Here is a 19,907-nt window from a genome sequence, read left to right as displayed (position 1 = left end):
TGTCAGACAGCATATTTTGCTGTATGCATTTACATGTGTCAAAAAGGAAGCAAAAAAAGTTAGACAGGTGCAAACATTTGGCAATGTGTCTTTAAGGAATGCAAATATAATTGTTAAAAAGTCAAATGTAATTTATATAATTTGTTTATTAGCTTTTATAGCTTTCTTAGCTTTTTAAATCAATCGTGTAGAATAAACAATAAAAAACATTAAACATCATGTTAATATCTTGATGTGAGAAAATATGAGTTTAATTTACCTCTGTTCCATAAACTTATATTCCCAAAGGCAAACACAGGAAATAAAGCAGACTTACATATTCAAGAATTAATCATTTTATTGCTTGACCTGCCATTGGGACAATCTATACCAAAAGGGTTACAACTTGAGCACATCCAATGAAATCAAACCGTATACAGTTATAGAAAAAGAATAATAGAAAAATGGTCCTCTGACGTTTTATACCTCTCTGTGCTGAGGGTTTGACAAACCGAACAGCTGAAGAACATGTGAATTGGAGACTCTAAGCCCTGATGATAAAGCTTACGACCAAATATATAAATACCCCTGTAAATACTATAACATCATTTTACTGAAAACTTCAGAAGAAAACGCCACCGGAAGTCACAGGGAATGAAAAGCAAGCTACAAAAAAGTATGAGGGCTAATACAAACACCTTTCCAAAGTACCACTGAATGTTCTTGAAGATACAGGGCCTGAAGTTGTTGAAAATCATAAAATGAAGAGAACATTGCAATTGTGGTGGTACAAAACCATTAAATCTTTTCACAGAACAAAAGACAATGGGAAAAGATTGATGGTTCCATTTAGTTGACTAAAACTGCAACATAAATTCTGCACAGCCAAAAAATAAAGTTAATTGAACAGTGCACAAGCTATAATCAGTACACTATTAAGCAATTAAATCAAATGGTGTCACAATTTACAATATGAGGACAACTCATTATAAACAATTAAACATGTTCATTTATTCCACCCCATCATAAGGCATAAGCCACTTGAAAATACAGTGGAACAGTTAATCAAAAGGCTATATCGTATTTGAAATTTTACATCCCCTGCAATTAAGGGTAGCAAATTCTGTGGTTTTGAAGCTACAGCACCACGATTTTACTGATTCTGAATTTCAAATAAAATCTTGGAATTAGAGTGGCAGAAATCTGTGAATGAGCATGTAAGTAAAAATCTTATTTTAGACAGTTGCACTGACATGCCAATTCAAGTGTTATGGAATGACAACAGGAGAAACAAAATTTCAACAAAATTCACTGGTCTCTTGCTTTAATATTCAAAGCAATTTTGGGAAAGTTCTGGGCACACCCCAGATTACTGGAGCTTTACATCTGAATAAATAACTCTGTGTCTACTAATCAATTACACTCTTATGGAGACCATATAAGGATGAAATAAAATATTGAAGTTTAAAAGTAATACAGGTCTCAAGCTGACAGAACAGTTATGAATATATTAGGGGGAAAGCAAAATCAAAACAATAAATCTGGCACTTGCAATAACATGAGTCTGCGGTATAAAGGAGCTGTGTATCTGTATACTACATGTCTGTATAACAAACACGTATGGAAAAAAAAATCAAAGTTAAAATACAAATCAATTCATTCAAAATAAAACAAGTGTGACAATTAAAATCTAAATTTAGCAACTGTTAACACTATATTGTATCACCCAATAAAACTGTACACAGCTCAGAAAACCCTATCCATAAAGACCAATATCTGATAAGAGATTAAGGTGGTGGCAGCAGTGGATCGCCAATCTATTTCATAATATTGTATGGATCCCAAACCTAATGCCACACAGACACCATGAACTTAACACAAGCGGTAAATACTGTCCCTGTTTTAAGACTTTGATTTAATTATGAGTAGCATAAATTATCTAATAAAAAAAAAAAAAAAAAAAGGACATTTAAAATTTGAAAACAATTAGCAAATTCTTAGCCCTTCCCAATTATCCACATACTTGGATGTGGTTTAGTTTTTCAGCAAACAAATGAGAAAGAACAACATTTGGGATTTCAAAGACGTTTACATGCAATCTCAGAGAGAGAGAGAGAGAGAGAGAAGCTAATGGGAAAAATCTCTGTGGGCCAAGGAGGTCACCAAGTAGCCACTTCCTGTTGCGTAAAAAGAGGATACTCACATTCTCAGTCAGTCACAAAGTATCACCAGCTCAGTTTTTACAGACAAGTATAAAAAATACTCCATTAACAACAACGGTTACATTTCTTTAACTCTCCCGATATTAACTATTAAACAACTTTATCAACAATTAGACTTTTCCGTACTAATTTCCACCATAATTTCTTTGACCAAACAAAATAATTAATTAAAATAACATTACCTTTGTGGGGGACACAAACAAATGCATTTGCAGCAGAGGGCATTTCAGAAAGAAGGAAATGTGAAAAAAAGTGTAACTTCAAATGGGGATTTGACTAATCCTGGTCTGCTCTACATAAGAGTCCATGTAACATGGAGGATGAAGGAAAAGCAGACGTCCAACTGAGTATGAAAAAAAGGCTTGTTCCCCCAATGCAATGGGATCAAATGCCACAATGGAAAAACAGCAGGCACATATAAAGAGTTCTTTATATATGTGTATATATAGATATCAAACTGTGCAAAACAATATGGTTATGGTCATTTACTTCTAATATATAATCATTTACATACACTATATGTGCAGCTATAACAATAAAAGAGCAAAGCTGATGACCATGATAAACACGGTGACATTTAAACTTCAGTACCCTCAAGAAAACAACATAACACACATGGATTTGCCTTTGGCTTCCCTATATTCAAATGCTGGAAATTAATGAAGGAAAACTGAATCTGAAACGCTTCAATGGCTCAATTAAAATACATCATAACATACTGAGTAGATACACTACACAACTGTCAGTCTTGCCAAAGTTTTCCTTCCATTCTAAACACTGTTACAGAGAAACTTATAGAGCAATTTGGAGGCAAGAGAAAATTCTGATCAATTTTAGTTATGTTCACGTGACAGGCATCTGTGGCACAATAATTGGCTCATTTCTCAGGCAAAACTAACAATCAGCCTTATGGTAAATCTATGATTGATACAAACGTGACAGGGTGCAGCACAAATCCAAAAACAGACAGAAAGAGAACACTGAAGTGAATGGGCACCTGGGTGTTGGAAAAGTAAATAAAGAAAAGTATGAAAATAAAGCGGATTTGCATTGGTGGACCCTGCAATAGAGGAGGAAAGAGCCTAATGCATCTCAGACGGACAGAGACACAAAGCTGTTGTACTGCTGTATGTTTCTCTTCAGGATATCTGAGCAGGGACCAAGCACACGTTCGAACCGGGGACGGTCAAGTTTGACACACTTTAGCGGACCACGAGCAACCACTGTGGCAGCACGAGGGCGGTTCATGAGCAGGGCAATCTCACCTGTTGAAACATATGGAGGTAAATCAGAAAAGAAAAAAAAAAAAAGAGAAATAAACACAACAAAGGACAAGCTGAACATAAGAAAACACTTGCCAGAAACATACTTTACGCAAGTCTACAAATGCAAACCCGAGCACTTGGGCAATGCATTACCAATGGACAGTCCGGCTGAACATATTCACGAAGCATTTTTGCGTCAATGTTGCGATAACAAACCTCAGTACTCAAAGCGGTGATACAGAGTAACCTTCAAAAGTTTGCGTAATAAAACCAGATTTGTTTTATTCAGGTGAGTTGCTATAAATGCATTGATTTTAACTTACTTGCTTAGCAATGTTTATTGCTCCGGCATTATAGTAGTTGACGTAAAAACATTTTTTTTTAAAACTCCCTGTAGAAGTGGCCAGTTCACACTATTGTTTGCTATAGCGCCCCTAGCGGCAACGCAGAGAATGCAACGCATACTTCTGTACCTGGCATATTTCACACCGCAACGACACACAAAATCAAGCTTGCATAGCTAGAAGCATCTGAGTTCACATATTTGCATAGTGCATGTTTCAGGCATATGAGTCAATATGTGATTAAACTGCATTTCTCATTTGTAAGTAGGACAATAGTGTCTGCTTAATGAAGACATGTCAAATGTAAATTACATTATTGTGATGTCAGTCAATAACCAGTCCAGTAATTTCTGGGGGATCTGCCATTCATTTATACATAAACTATTTTTCAGAAAGTAAAGAGAAACACATTTACCAAAGTAGTCAGAGGGTGCGAGTCTTCCAACCTCCACAAACTCCTCATTCTCCGACCGTCGCTGCAGGACTGCTGCAGACCCCTGAGGACACAAATCTATATCAATATATCTGTTCTCCCTTGATATCTCTCTGATGTTTTTTGGACAGCCACCTTCTATTAAAATTTTTAGCATTAATGACCTTATAATTGTTTAATATTACATCGTTTTTAATTGTACATGCCAAAAGACACATCCTTAACTCTATATACAGTATATATTCTGGATGGCTAATTTGTTTTCTTTTTCTTGGGCTTATAAAACAAGATACATGATTTGTTTTACGGTTTATATTTAGTTGTAAGGTTTATTTCAGGTAGATGTGATTTCTTGCATGTATTTGGCGCTTGCCGGATATAGGAGATGGAAGGGCACCCGTTCACGCTCAAGCTCATTTGAATGGAGTTTGCTGCACAGCGTGGAAGCCATTCTTCCTTTTTCCTTGATATGCGTCTTTGAAGTTAACGTGAGTAATTTGGAATTTATTGTGTGCAGTCATGCTTTCTTTCGGATAAAGATTGTGATATATACTGATGTATTTTCCAGTTAATTCATTCATTAGAAGAAATGTGCTTGATCGTTATGGCATGCATCAAGTTGTTGTGGTTGTTCGCTGTTCTTGCTCATTTTAGAGGTAATGCAAGAAGTCTGTGCAAATTGAATCAGATCTCATTTATTGTGTTTGATGTCATTGTGATTATGAAAGACATGATTGTAGCATTGCTACCTGACATTTGATATTAATTTGATTTGTTTATATCATTGATAAGGAGGTTGTTGATTGAGGGGGTGAATTTGCTTATTAGATTGATGGACATGATGTATGGATTTATTAGCTTAAATTGCTTCTCTTTTTGATTTGAGTTTCTTTTCATGAAATTAAATTTACGTACATTTGACATTTACTGCTTATATTTCTTTCTTTTTTTTTCTCCCCAATTTGGAATGCCCAATTCCCAATGCGCTCTGAGTCCTCGTGGTGGTGTAGTGACTCGCCTCAATCCAGGTGGCAGAGGATGAATCTCAGCTGCCTCCTGTCTGAGACGTCAATCCGTGCATCTCATCATGTGGCTTGTTGAGCACGTTACCACGGAGACATAGCGTGTGTGGAGCCTTCACGCTATTATCCGTGGCATCTACACACAACTCACCACACGCCCCACCAAGAGCGAGAACCACATTATAACGACCACGACGAGGTTACCCCATGTGACTCTACCCTCCCTAGCAACCGGGCCAATTTGGTTGCTTAGGAGACCTGGCTGGAGACACTCAGCACACCCTGGATCCGAACTCACAACTCCAGGGGTGGTAGTCAGCGTCAATACCCGCTGAGCTACCCAGGCCCCCTACTGCTTGTATTTCTATGGAAATGTGACATTCATAATGGGCATTTAATTCATTTAAACGCTATGTTTGTTGATTTGTGGGTTTCGTTTGTTCTGTTCTGTTTCTATTGAACACCCAATTCTACACATACACACCGAAACCATTTAAGATTTCTCTGTCTTGGAAAATAAAGGCCCTTTGTAGGGCATTGAACAGTTAACCAGTCTCTCTAGGTCATCGATCAATCCCAGTCACATAATCGTGACCAGCCTGTTCACCTTCTCCCACACCCTTAAAGACCGAATCAATCAAATATAGTTGCTTCAGTACATATTATTTACTTAAGAGTGTTTATTATTGTCAGTAGCAGTGTAAAAGTGAGCGGCTATATCAACAAGCAAACCTACCTCAAGGATAATAAAAAATTCATCTCCAGGCTGACCCTGCACAACAATCTTCTGGCCATCCTCAAACTGGACTGTCTCAAGGGCGTCGGCAACAGTCAACCGTTCCCATTTATCCAGGGATTCTGCTCACAATATTTTAGCACAGGTTGTTTATAGGTCACATTTAATTACATTAGCCAGAATTAAATGCTGCAAAATGGAAAGAATAAAAACTAGGGGCCGGTTGCACCAGCTGGATGTAAAAAATTTGGGCGTAAGCCTTATGCCAGGCTTAGCTACGTCCAGCCTTGTGATAAATATTTACACCTGTTGCACCATCTAAAACTACGACTAGGCACAGCTACGCCCAGTGTAGACGATGTGCATCCACACTGACACATTCTAACACAGTGATAGTTGCCACGGCATTCACGTTGCTATGGTTACAAACTTAAATTTACTGCTGAACAGATTAAAAATGACGTAAGACACCAGTCATGAAGGTAACATTGCCTCTTAAAAATAGTAGGCTAATAAATAGTAATAAACCTGTTTACACTGGGTGTATGGAGTAGCCTACGCAAATTTATGAAGCAAGTTTTATTTTAATGAAGCTGCTTAGCTGAATCTCTTGCAGAGAATCCCAAGCCGCCTTTAGCACCGCGGACAGCTCCGAAAAACATGGCAACTGCACCTGCTCGAAGGACAAGAGATGCGGATCTCCAATCTGTGTTACTGGAGAAAGAAATTATGAGAGTGGAGATGGAGAAGTTAAGGGTGGAAAAGGAGAAGCTTGAGCTCGAGAAATGGAAACTTGCCTTAGCAATCCAGCTATTACAGTGAAGGGCCAGCTACACAATCGAGCATGACTGTGTTTTTATGAACATCTAAATAATCCTATAAACCCCATTAATCTAGATAAATATACTGTAAATCCCTGAATAAACAAAACAAAATTAAATCAATAAATAATTAATTCTAACAATTCAGCCCTGCTAAAACGAAATCTTTCAATGAGCTCTCTATCCCCATATATATAAGATTGGTGCGGTCTCTCGTTATTCTTTATTTATTGTAGCCTGTATATTAGTCATGCCATTGTATCAATGTTTTTATTTAGTTTTTATTGTCACTGGAAACAAATCAAGACTTTTCACTTTACACCTACCTTTGATTAGGCGTAAGATTTAGTCTTAAACATAGCACTACGCCTAGATAGTGCAACAAGTATAAATTCTACGAAAGACTTAAAGCGCATTTTATGTCCAGCCTAACCTTACAACCGGGTGTTCGTCCAGCTGGTGCAACCGGCCCTAGGACTTTGATTGTTTACTATCCAAACAGACATGTTAAAGTGCATTATTATAAAACTTACCCAAAATGGAGACCTTGCTAAGGAATTCTTCATACATTTTTCTCTTTCTCAGAGTGCTTCCCTAAAATAGAAAATCATGGTTCAGCAAAAAAATATTCTGCATTTGTTAAAAAATTTGTTCCTTGTCAAACGTGTAAGAGCTGCTTAGATCATAGTATAATCACTCTTATTATAATAATGGCATGACATGTGTAAGTCAGTTTAGAGTATACCAACCATGAGTATTCTCCTGTAGCTGTCTCTATCGATCCCCCACAGCTTGACATTGGTCTTTGCTCTAACAGTGGCTGCTCTGGGAGTGCCGTAGATTAAAGCCAGTTCACCAAAACTGCCACCCTCTCCAATACTGGTCACCCACTCATTGTTGACATACACCTAACGAAAACAACAATCATCATGAACATTCTGATCATTATCATTTCAAATATGAATTAATATACAAGTCAAATGTCCCGCAAACTGAATTACTGTAATTTAGGGCTGGGTGATAGGACAATGTTATCTGATATCGACAATGTCTTACAAAGATCCCGATGCCGACTGCAACACTTATTGACAGACGATGATCGACAATATCGGGAAATGGCAAAACCATGGATCTGGGAAGTCGCCAAATATATTAAACAGTAGCCAAGGGTGTGAAACTAGCATCTGCCACCCGCAAAATGTGACAAGGCTGAATCCAGTTCACAAGCTCCTCGTCCAAATGTGTTTCATGCGCGGGTAATTTTGCTCATCTACCCACAACAGGCGGGCGACCTGTTAGACGTCTCAGAGTGACACATGACAAGAAATGCTGTTAGTCACAAAGACATGCGCTTGAAGAAACACACTTTATTATATTTTTAAGAACAGACAAAAGAAAAGCTGTCAATGCCCTGATGCGCTGTTTGTTCAGAGGCATGCAGCAGGAGCCTGTCTCATGGAACAAGCGCATGTAAAGATTTTTCATTCTTTTTTTCTCTTTTCATTCATCTGAAAACTGCAAATGATCTCTGATCATCTCAGGAGGTGCTGTGAGTTTAGTTAGCTTTATTTCCACTTGGTTGGCATACACTGTGAACGCAACTCTGCAGGTTCAGTAATATATATCTTTGTATTAAATAAACAAAGACGAAAGTGATTAAATCATAAATAATGCAAGACACATTAACCTTGAACCTAAAATTGAGTTTTATTTTATTTTCTTTAGGCAGCATTAACTGTATTACCAAAACGCAATACAAACACATTCGATAAGAAAACACATTTGGCAGCATCATTTTGGAAACACAATGGAATTTATTGGGCTTTATTATCATTATTATTCTTTTTTTTTTTTTTTTACATTAATAATTGTCTTTAGTTCTTAATCTGTAGGCTATTAGTAATTTTTCACCTGGTGTCGTTGACGGATACATGCGTGATGGCAAATGGAGCCACTGGAGACGGTGAATGTTAAAATAAGGTGGTTAAATAAGATTTTTTTTGCTTTTTCGCTTAAAGTGCAATTTGAATTTAGAAATGTCTTTTGTTTATGCTTTTTGTGTTTCAATAAATGAATTACATTTTTAAAGCAAAATCAATAAAGCAAAAATATTCACCGACCCTCGGCAGGGGGGTTGACGGTGTAATGGTATAGCGATATTTAAGGCGATTATCGATAAAATAATTGTTATATATCGTCCAGCCCTACTGTAATGATTTATCTGATTCATCATCCACTTACATCCATTTCACCTTGGTCGATAACATAAAAGTTATCACCCTCATCCCCTGAAATGATAAATAAAATGCATTAGTCTAAATAATTTTTCAGAAGGAATCACAAATTCAGCTTCTCCAAATGAAGCCTTACCTTGCTGAATGACAGTCTCTCCTGCAATGTAGGTGACTGAGAACATGGCATCAAATATATCACTGTGAAGAGTAAAATATTTTATAATAAACATACAAGAGGCAAACTGAAAAATAACTCTGAATAATTTCAAAACATAGGTTACCTTCTCTCATTGTCATCGAGATGGGCAAAAAGCACATTTTTCTCTATCGCTTTAGCAAGGGCAGCCATTGTTTTATAGTCTTTAGGAATGACCTGTGAATCAACAGGAAAAAGCCATATATTACATAAACTTTAATAAATGTATTTAAAGTAAAATTAAGCATGCCAACAACATGATTTTTGTATGAAATTCAGTAAGAATTACCTTTCTGACATAGGAAGCAGCATCTTCTTCAGTGTAGACCTCTGCGCTGATGGCACCACGGCGCCGCCGGCCCTTAACCACAGGGTTCATGGGAGGAGAGACCTCATCTTCACGGGAGTCTGAACGAGAGCTCGACTTCTGCTGGCTGATGATCTGTTTAGCTTCCTCCTGATGAGACAAACACTGTTAATACCATTGAAACTTACATATAAGAATATTCGTAATGAAAATTGAGCCCTAGAATTTTGTTGCAAGTCGTTTCCCTGACCGACCTTCTCAAGCCTTTCGAAGTACTCTCTGAGGAAAGCCATGGGCCTGTCAGGCCTGGAGGTGCACAGCTGCACAATACAATCCTTCAGCAGCTGCTGGATGTTGTGCTTCTGCACGTAGCGCTCACACTCCCGCAAACTCCTCTCCTCTTCACTGCTCGTACTGCTGGACGCCATGATGACCTGCTGATCTGGCACATGCAACTCACATCAGCTCATGAAACGCAAAGAATCTGGAAGAAGCAAAATCAAGCTCTACCTCCCCACCAAAACAAGCACAACATCTTTAGAGGCAGGAACTTGTAAACAAACTTTGAAAACTATCACTTTGCTTCTTAGAGTAGGTTGGTTTTAATTTCTAATTTCATATGAAATACAAAAAGAATCTGTGGCATTTACACAATTTGGAAGGAAATGCAAAAAATTTTAAAAAATTTAAAAAAGCATTCTGTAAAGTAATGTCTTCCTGACTAAAGGTAAGAGCAATTTTCAGCCGATAAAATATTTTAGAACAGAGTAATCCAAATGGCTTTCACACTTCTGAGTTTTTGAACACGGAAGTAAACAATTGCAGGGTAAACTTAGATAGCGGTTAATGTGAGTGAACAGGTGACTACGCCAAATATAATTTTTGCTTACACATTTGCTCCAACATCAAAAGAAATTGCCACTACAACGTTTCCACAACTTTCCAAATGGAGAAAAAATTAGAGAGCGATGGATTAAGACCGTCAGAAGAGAGATGGTGGCAAATTTACTCTCACTCTCCAAGCAGCTGTATTAGAAACCTTTTCGCATCTGCGGTAAATGATTTTTTTAAAGAGCACCTATTATGATTTTTAAGTGTGCCTAATTTTGTTTTAAAGGTCTCATACAATAGATTTACATGCATCCAAGGTCAAAAAACACTTTAATTTGCTCATAATTTAAATTGCAGCGTTACCTTTTTTTCCCCGTGTATCAAACGACTCCTTCAATGATCCGTTCTAAAGGATTCATTCTAAACTCCTCCTTTCAGAGAGCCTACTCTGCTCTGATTGGTCAGATGTCCCAGTCTGTTGTGATTGGTCTACCGCTTAGTGTAGTGTTTGAGGGCGGGTCAAAGCGGTCCGCGAGCAGCCAATGAAGACCAGAGGCAGGTTTTTTGTTACCAAATTATGTAGGTTAGTACAGGAAATAAGTCTGGAATTACTAAAGACTCATTTCAGGTGTTCAGAATCGGTTCTTTCTTTTGGGAGTCAATAACTCCTTTTGTCGTGCACTTTGATTTTTGAAACTTTGCAGACTTTTTTACATTCACAAACAGCTATATAACACACTACATGAAAGGTAATATTTGAAAAACCATAATAGGTGCTCTTTAAACTATTTCCAGGGTAATATAATACAAGTATTTTGCTATAAATTTACACTAAATAATTAAAAAATTGCAAATATAAAAAAGTTTTAGATTTACGAGTAGATTAATGATGCTAAATAAGGCAGACTTTTCCAAAGCTTTCTAAGATCTTGTTAATTTTTATAACTTTTCCAGACCTGAAAATCCTTATTTAAAAATTTCTGTGGGAACCCTGTTGTAAATATATCCAAGTGATCGGGTAATCATAACCAAAATAAAAAATAAAACAAACATCTGCCAGTGCTTATAAATGGTGATATCATCGTTAACAAAAACAAAACTGAAAACTAAACAAAAACATTTCTGTTAACTGAAATAAAAATAAAAACTGAAATGATTGGAAAAAACTGAAACTAAAATACTTTTTTCATAACTCACAAACTAACTAAAATAAAAATAAAAATGACCTAGGTTAGTTTAGTTTTTTTTTGTTTTTTTTATACATAGTAGGGTGAATATGGGCAAACAGGGACGCTTTTGTCACTTGATCCAGATGCCACAGAACCTGACATTATACCTTTATAGAAAGCTTAAGATGTCTCCTACCTTAGTCAAAAGCAAAAATTAAGAAATACTCGAGACTGGGAAGAACAACCTTCGGAAACCCTCTTCTGACCAAATCCCAGTTTGTTTGTTTGTTTGTTTTTCTCCAGGCAGTATTAGTAAAGTGAGACAGAGGAAAAATTATTCTATAGAAAATATCTACAAATTATTTGAAATTCATTTTAATTTTTACTTGTACACTTTCACATCATAAATCATAATATGTAACATTTACAAATATTAAGTCAACTTTTACTTTATCACCTTTAAAATATTTGCCTCAAATTTCTGTCATTTTCTTTAGCACTGCTCCCACATCCCGATGTAAAATCATCCATTTAAAACCTCTAAAAGTTATCTGTTTGCTTCTCAAAGATTAGTTTAGTAATGATTTTTACCATTTAAGGAAATACATATGATAAATAGGGGTCGAGCTTAACTGTCCAACATTACCCATCTTCACCCTATGTTATAACATTTTAAACACTGACAATCGACCTTGATTAAACATGAAATTGCCACTAGATAGAGGTAACACAACACTGCCCTGAGAAATGTAATGATGTTAGACTTTTTAAATTACACCAGTAAATGCTTTAGCTTTGGCACCCATAAAATACTAAAACTAAAATAAAAACTAAATAATAGTTAACAGTATGAACATATTTACAAAATAGCCAGTTAATCAGAACCAGTGTCTATGCGAATCAGCAACTTAGGGATATAAAATATTGTTATTTTCTCAATAATCACATAATATGGGCCTGTGTTGCGTGTTGACAGGCGTGATGTGGCCCCTGAGAACATACATTGCATTCGCAGTTTGCCCAAAGGCATCTCTCAATCTAATGTTACTTAGATATGTTAAAATAACATTTTAGCGCAAGTAATGGCTCTTTACACGTATTTAAACATAAAGCAGGGTAATCCAGCAGTCTCTTCTAGCTTTGTGGTGTCTGTAAGCAGTTTTGTCAAGCAGTAAAAACGCCATCTTGCAAGCGACATTATCACAACAACGGAAGCCGACGGCATTACTGCGAGCTCTCTATAGACCCGTCAGCTCACACATCGATATCATAAACAGTGCGAGCGGAGAGTTGTGCTATTGATATTCATACCTGAGTCGTTTTGATGAGTTTGTCGACGTTGTTTTACTCCGTAACACTGGCTTTCCCACAGTCCTCGGATGGATGGATGCCTCACCGGAAAAGGTTATGGCCAATCACAAACAAAGAATGACGTCAAAGCGCCTCGATCTGGGAAGCCCGTTACTCCTAACAACCTTAAAGGCCAAGGGCTTGTTTTTGTTTATGGAGGAGAGGTTGTGAACCAAGTCATTTATTACATTCTGCTGCACAGAAAGTGCTACATATTGAAATAACATTTTAGAGTCCTCCTGCCATGACATTTGAATGCAAACGGACAGTACTCCTTGCCCATCTGTGGTTTGTCAGTGGATATTGATGACAACTGAAAAGGTTAATGGGTCTATACATAAACCCAAGCACTGGGTTGTCCTTATAGTCAGGGATGTTCCCCTCACTAATACACAATATACTTTATTCACAGAAGCGCCGTAGTGAGCTGTACTGCATTTTATAGTGTTTTTGGATCGTTCTGCGGACAAAACATTGAAAAATATCTTTCAGTAGACAAAAACAGACATGATGAGTTGTGGAAAATCTGATGGGATCTAGTAGCTTTATACTGTACGTGCCATTGAAGAGACTGTAAGTCTATCCCACACAGCCTCGTTTTCATTCCCGTTAAAAAAACAAAGATGGCGGCACGGCGCTACTGTGAAGAAGGTCTAATATAGTATTAATATGTCTCGTGTAATGGGGACCGAAAAAAAGTAATATTGTAAATAGAATCTTCTGATTCTGATTATCTCTTTGGTCGAAATGTCAGAAAATAGCTTAGCTTTTCAGACTTTTAAGAGAAAGATAACCTGCTGCCATCAAACAAAAATATTCTCTTTGGCAGGACGTTACTAAAATTCACAGGGACACCTGTGTTGTTTGTAAAGCCTGGTCTGAAGTGTCTTATTAATTCCTGTTGTGGCTGATCATGTAAAAATAGTCAGTAAATATAGTATTAACAAATACACTTACCATTTAGCACTAAATTCAACATTTATATAATTACATGAGGTACACGAATACAAGACACTTGAGCATTTTGTGAGCACTTCTACACAGGACGTTTTGCAGTTTGGCCAAAATGTGGTACATCCCTGATAATACATGACAGTTGCCAACCTTATATCTTAATTGATAATTGAACCATAGGGAATGCATGTAAGCATAGTTGGATAATCGGTTAGCATGCTAATTAGAAGCACAAAGATAAATATTTAATTTGACCATTTGTTGGTCTACTCAGAGGAATTCTTCTTTCCAGAAGAATTCCTGTATAACCGCAACACAACACTTATATATTTTCTATATGTAAAATCAATCGAAATCCAAGAAATGTAATTTTCCTCTTAGAAATTGCCATCAGTCCCAACAGCAATGTTGTAAATATTTACAGAAAAAAATGGAAAAGAATGGATCAAGATTCATGAACTTACAAAACATAGAGGCCGAATCACTGGTAAGACAAAAGGAAATAGCTGCCATATTAGTCATGTTAGTCAACTTACTGATACAGTGCTTACTGTGTAAACTGTGCAAACATTATCTCAGCTCTCCAAAGAAAGGCATGATCTGCATTGTAAATAAACAAAAATGTGTTTACATCTTATACCACATTCTAACTGGCATTCATTAATAACTTTAATAAGATTTCAGTTTGCCATTTACTGAAACTGGAACCTCAAATGTATTATAGATGAAGTCATCAATCATGATAAATGAACAACACAAATATTATTGTTGATTTCATTTATAGGGATTGATTGGGCCCCAGAGTCCAACTGTATAGTGACATGTGCCTCAGATAGGAATGCCTATGTGTGGACACATAAGGATGGGGTCTGGAAGTCAGCCTTGGTGCTAGTCTGCTTTAATAGAGCTGCCACATGGGTCAAGTGGTCACCTCTTGAGAACAAGTTTGCTCTTGGAAGTGGGGCCAAACATATTTCTGTGTGCTACTTTGAGAAGGAGAATGACTTGTGAGAATCTGTGTATCATTCGTTCATTTCATATTCAGTTGGAAATTCAAAATCGCAAAAACAAAAAAACGACTTGTTATTTCATTATTTGTTTACAAAACCAAGATTAAAAAACAATTTAGATTTAATGCTCAAGTTAAAATTGAAAAATTGGAAAAATAGCCATGGGAAATCCGTGTATCATAACTGAATATGAAATGAACGAATGATACACGGATTGGTGAGACTCCCACATTTCAATGTTTACATTCCACATGGGATACTAATATAGTGCTTACTGCATAATGCAAAGTACATTCTGTGTATACTGCATACTATAAAAATATTATGTGAAACAATATGCAGCATCCAATGATAAACTTCAAATAGGTACAGTATGCTACATTATTATCAAATGATATCACCACATTGCATGTTTAATTTAGCAAGAGGCTTCCAGTTAAGTCAAAAATCAATACAGTTATTTTCTATTTGTGCAAATTGCAAAACTGTCTTAAAGGGATAGTAAACCCAAAAAATTCTGTCACAATTTACTCACTTTCATGTTGTTCTTAAATCTAATGACTGTCTTTCTTCCGTGGAACATGAAAGGATTCACGTTCATTGCATGGAAAAAAGATGCAATGAACGTGAATCCTTTGGTGACTTAGGCTGTAGTTTTGCCTAACATCCGTACATTAGCTTAACATTGACTTCTGTGTTTCACAGAAAAAAGAAAGCCATATAGATCAAATGAGGATGAGTAAATCATGAAATAATTTTTATTATGGGATGAGCGACCCCTTGAACTTTTATTATTAGCTTAAATAAAGAGTCAAGAAAGAGGTATTCAAATCACTGTTGATATTGCCTCCGGTTCAATCACTAGAAATGTGGAGTGAGGTCTGTAGTATTAAAGGGGTCATGACATGCCTTATGCCTTTTTTATTATTTGAATATGTTCCTTGAGGTTCACTTATAATGTTAGTAATGTTTTTTTGCACAAGTCATGTATTTGTAAAACATGGCATTTTCCACCCTCATTCTGACCCTCTGTCAGAAACGCTTTGTTTTGGTGCTGCTTCTCCTTTAAGACTTGACAGTAAACGCCCATTGTTATGATTGGCTCTCTGCTCTTGACTGACCTGCTCTCTACTTGCCATCTGACTGCTCACCGCTGCTGGGAGGGGCTAAGGAAGTGATAAGGTAAAGTAGGTGTTGATATGTTGTTATGGAAGTGGTTAGATGCAAATTTCTACAACAGTGTGACATCACAATGTGGAAGAAGTAGAGAATGGGTCGTTTTGGCAGCTTGGTTTCAACAAATGCTCTTTTTGCAGTGAGGAGGAAGTTTTGAGTTCTGAACTGACCTCTCATATGTTAAAAGACCAAGGAAATTTGTATTCCTCATGTCATGACCCCTTTAATGAATCATGTCAGGGACCCTTCTTTTGATATCTATTCTTGATCATAACACAGATGCTTGTTTAACACCTGTGCTGTTGTCTTTTTCTCTGTCTGTGTCCTTGTCTGCACATTACTAGCAAATATAAACATATGCCTATTAACTACTTTATGTAGCTTTGGCACAGTTCTCTTGTGCAAACTCTGTTCACACACTGTTTATCATTGATTTTATAGGTGGCTGAGTAAGCATATAAAAAAAAAAAAAAAACATTAACTCAACAGTTCTGAGTCTAGACTGGCATCCCAACTACATGTTGCTGGCAGCCGGCTCAGCTGATCTCCACTGCAGGTTTTAACATTTAATTTAAATGCAGCACATTGTAACTTTTAGAACCCTTACTTTTTGTAACACATCTTGATTTTTTTGTTAGAATCTTTTCTGCATATATCAAGGACTCTGAGGACAGGCCTGGACCAACACCCTGGGGAGCCAAAATGCCCTTTGGGGAGGTGCTTCTGGAGCATAAAGAGTGTGGTGGCTGGGTGCACAGTGTCTGTTTCTCTCCATCTGGAGACACTCTAGCCTGGGTTAGCCACAACAGCGCCATCAGTGTTGCAGATGCCAGTCAGGGAAAAGAGTAATTACCAGCATTGACAACATACATTAACCTCATAAATCTCCAAGGTCACATACTGTATACACAGAAAGAAAAATCAAACCTGAATAATTTAACGTTGAATTATGTGCCTATTAAAGAAATAGTTACCCAAAAAGGAAAATGATCTTATCATTTACTCACCCTCATGCCATTCCAGATGTGTATGAATTTCTTTCGTCTGCAGAACAATTAAAGATATTTAGAAGAATATTTCAGCTCTGTAGGTCCTCACAATGCAGGTGAATGGGTATACAAATCTTGAAGTGCCAAAAGCACATAAAGACATCATAAAAGTAATCAATACGACTCCAGTGGTTAAATCCATGTCTTCAGAAGCAATATGATAGGTGTGGGTGAGAATCAGATCAATATTTAAGTCCTTTTTCTATAAATCTCCACTTTCACTTTCATATTCTTCTTATTTTGTTTTTGGTGACTCTTGTATTCTTAGTGCATATTGCCAACTACTGGGCAGGGAGGATCATTTATAGTAAAAAAGGACTTATATATTGATCTGTTTCTCACCCACATTTACCATATCACTTCTGAAGACATGGATTTAACCACTGGAGTCTTATGGATTTCTTTTATGCAGCCTTTTTGTGCATTTTGGAGCTTCAAGGTTTTAGTTACCGTTCACTTGAATTGTATGCACCTACAGATCTGAAATATTCTTCTAAAACTCTTCGTTTGTGTTCTGCAGAAGAAAGAAAGTCATACACATCTGGGATGGAATGGGTAAATGATGTCAGAAGTTTTCATTTTTGCCTGAACTATTCCTTTAAAAAGTCATTAGTGTCTGCTCTCTGGGAGTCTTCCACATTTACTGAAAGTAATAAAATCCACAATATGACCTTTACCAATCTCTTTTAGATTGCCTACAAATGACATTTTTTGGATTGCAGGGTTCCTCAGCTGACAACAGGACATCTGCCTTTGCTGAGTGTGGTCTATGTCAGTGAGACTGAGATTGTAGCTGTGGTAAGGATCTCTTATAGCTCCATTTCACACTGAGATATATCCTTGTTATCAGAGCTTAATCAAATCCTTGGCCTCCAAGGTTTATCAGCTTACTTACTGTAAAAATCCATAGCACCATACCCTGCAAAAGATCTGCTCAGTTTTAAAGGCAATGGTCACCCAAAATGTTAATTATTTCGTCTTTTACACACCCCCATGTTGTTCCAAACCCATCTGACTTTCTTTCTTCCATGGAACACAAATGGAGATGTTAGACAGAATGTAAGGGACTGACAGCCTCCATCAAAATTCACTTTCATTGTATGGTATAAAAGATGCAGTGAAACTGAATGGTGACTAATGCTCCCTTCAAGTCACAATTACTGATGGCAAAAGCCTTTTTTTTCTGTTGTACTAGGGGATAAGAATAATTGAACACACCTGCAACACTTTTGCACAACCTGCATGATGTATTAATGCATGCTGTCTAACCAGTTACCAATGAATTACCTTAAAACAAATTGCGAAGGGTCAGTCATTTGTTGATTGTCACATATAACATAATAATATTATTGAAATAAAGCACTGAAATTTAAATAACCTTGCAAAATTATTGCTTCCGATCATCTTTCATGTGGACACACCTCTTCTAATGTCGCAACTCGGAAACTCAGGTATCATCTAGAATTCAGAGTTTCCCACTCGTTAATACAACTTCGCTGGGTCATTCATGTGCTCGGAACTAGTAATTATGATATTTCCGACTCCACTTGAAGGGCACATAATGGGGGCTAACATTCTGCCTAACATCTTCTGTTGTGTTCTATGGAAGAAAGAAAATCAAATGGGTTTGAACAACAAGAGGGCTGGGTAAATGATAACAGAATTTTTGGGTGAACTAGCCCTTTAGGATCAAACCAGCATTGATCCAAGATATGCTCTGAAACATTTTCAGTAAGTTCAAATATTGGTTATAGATAAATAATAATTATTATTTTAATGCAAATTTGCAAATCATTTATTTTTTTTGTGCATATGTTCGGTTGGGATCCTGTAGGGCCACGACAGTTGCCTCTATCAGTTCTCATATAAGGGTCCTGGAATCTTGGAGTTTATGAAAAAAAGTGGACATTCCCAAGCAGACCTCCAAAGGCAACATGTCTGCTATGCAGCTTTTCCGTAATCTGGACAAAAAAGCTGTTACAGAAGAGGAAGACACTGTGCTGGGCAGTCGGCACCAGAACAGTATCACATGAGGCTTGATGTCTGCAAACACACAAGCTTTTAATCTTGTGTATTTTAGCACTTTTTCCATTCAGGCAACATTTTTAACAAATCCCACTGCAATTTGCTAAAATGAATTTGTTTCAATCAAAGCCAACCATGTATTCTGGAGGGGGTGAAGGCCAAAGTAGAGAAATTCAGCAGCGTTGACTTAGATGGTGCCATGGCTGTTTGGGATTTCAAGGTAGTGTATTGTAATAAAAAAAACAATGCTTTTGGAGATCCATATTTGCTTTTACCACTCTGTAGATGCTCTAAGAAATCACCTCCCTGTACTAATAATTTATTCAATGTGTTTTCATTTCTCATCTTCTTTTTAGCACTGAAAAACCATAGAATCTGGGGAGAGCAGACAACAACCCTAAATTCTTCTTGACAATGTTACTGCTTATCTGTGACAGCATTTGTTTTCCTGTTTGTTTTCTCATTCTATTTTGTAACCCTCAGTATAACAAAGTTGTTTTAAGTTGATTATAATAAGAACTGTATTGGGATTTGTGATCCCACAACTGTGGTAGCCTATGCAACAGCTTTTTCATGCAGTATTACCTGAATGATAGGGTATATTTCAATCAATTTCATTTCTATAAACAAAAATAAGTGAACATTTGGTAGCATACAGTGAGCTAATTGTGAGCAATGACCATCAGAATTGCAAATTTTTCAATTCCAAATGTGCTGCTAATGTCTATCCCCAATAGTTTTACATTTAATAAAACAAAGCAACAAATAAAAATATAAATAAGTT

General features: G+C 36.8%; 1 protein-coding gene and 1 pseudogene across 8 annotated transcripts; one reads left to right on the top strand and one right to left on the bottom strand.

Annotated features, from left to right (window-relative positions):
- Positions 1–319: 319 nt before the first annotated feature.
- LOC127450850 (cAMP-dependent protein kinase type I-alpha regulatory subunit) lies at positions 320–12,976 on the bottom strand. 8 transcript variants are annotated; one of them, XM_051715266.1, is made up of 11 exons: positions 12,871–12,976; positions 9,814–10,001; positions 9,542–9,709; positions 9,338–9,429; positions 9,193–9,254; positions 9,064–9,110; positions 7,572–7,730; positions 7,356–7,416; positions 6,002–6,123; positions 4,226–4,307; positions 320–3,466 (listed from the first exon to the last, which is right to left on the bottom strand). In XM_051715266.1, exons 2-11 carry the CDS (start codon positions 9,985–9,987, stop codon positions 3,294–3,296), a joined length of 1,140 nt encoding a protein of 379 aa, XP_051571226.1. In that variant the 5' UTR covers positions 9,988–10,001; positions 12,871–12,976; the 3' UTR covers positions 320–3,293. The 8 variants fall into 8 exon arrangements, with proteins under 8 accessions (XP_051571226.1, XP_051571225.1, XP_051571224.1 ...); XM_051715265.1 differs by having other exon boundaries at positions 9,814–9,996; positions 12,871–12,975; XM_051715264.1 differs by having other exon boundaries at positions 9,814–10,065; positions 12,871–12,966.
- Positions 12,977–13,532: 556 nt separating this feature from the next.
- On the top strand, positions 13,533–19,485 carry LOC127450945 (actin-related protein 2/3 complex subunit 1A-A-like; annotated as a pseudogene).
- The last annotated feature ends 422 nt before the right edge of the window (positions 19,486–19,907 follow it).

This window comes from Myxocyprinus asiaticus, chromosome 13, assembly GCF_019703515.2.
Source record: "Myxocyprinus asiaticus isolate MX2 ecotype Aquarium Trade chromosome 13, UBuf_Myxa_2, whole genome shotgun sequence".
NCBI lineage: Eukaryota > Metazoa > Chordata > Actinopteri > Cypriniformes > Catostomidae > Myxocyprinus > Myxocyprinus asiaticus.
The sequence above is the reverse complement of the archived record's forward strand: the minus strand, read 5'-3'. Positions and strand labels throughout refer to the sequence as shown.

Coding starts and splice junctions, on each gene's coding strand:
- LOC127450850 (XM_051715266.1), bottom strand. CDS start 9,987: ATGGCGTCCAGCAGTACGAGCAGTGAAGAGGAGAGGAGTTTGCGGGAG. Junction 9,111..9,192: donor AGAGACTGTCATTCAGCAAG/GTAAGGCTTCAT, acceptor TTATCATTTCAG/GGGATGAGGGTGATAACTTT. Junction 7,417..7,571: donor GCTACAGGAGAATACTCATG/GTTGGTATACTC, acceptor TTTCTATTTTAG/GGAAGCACTCTGAGAAAGAG.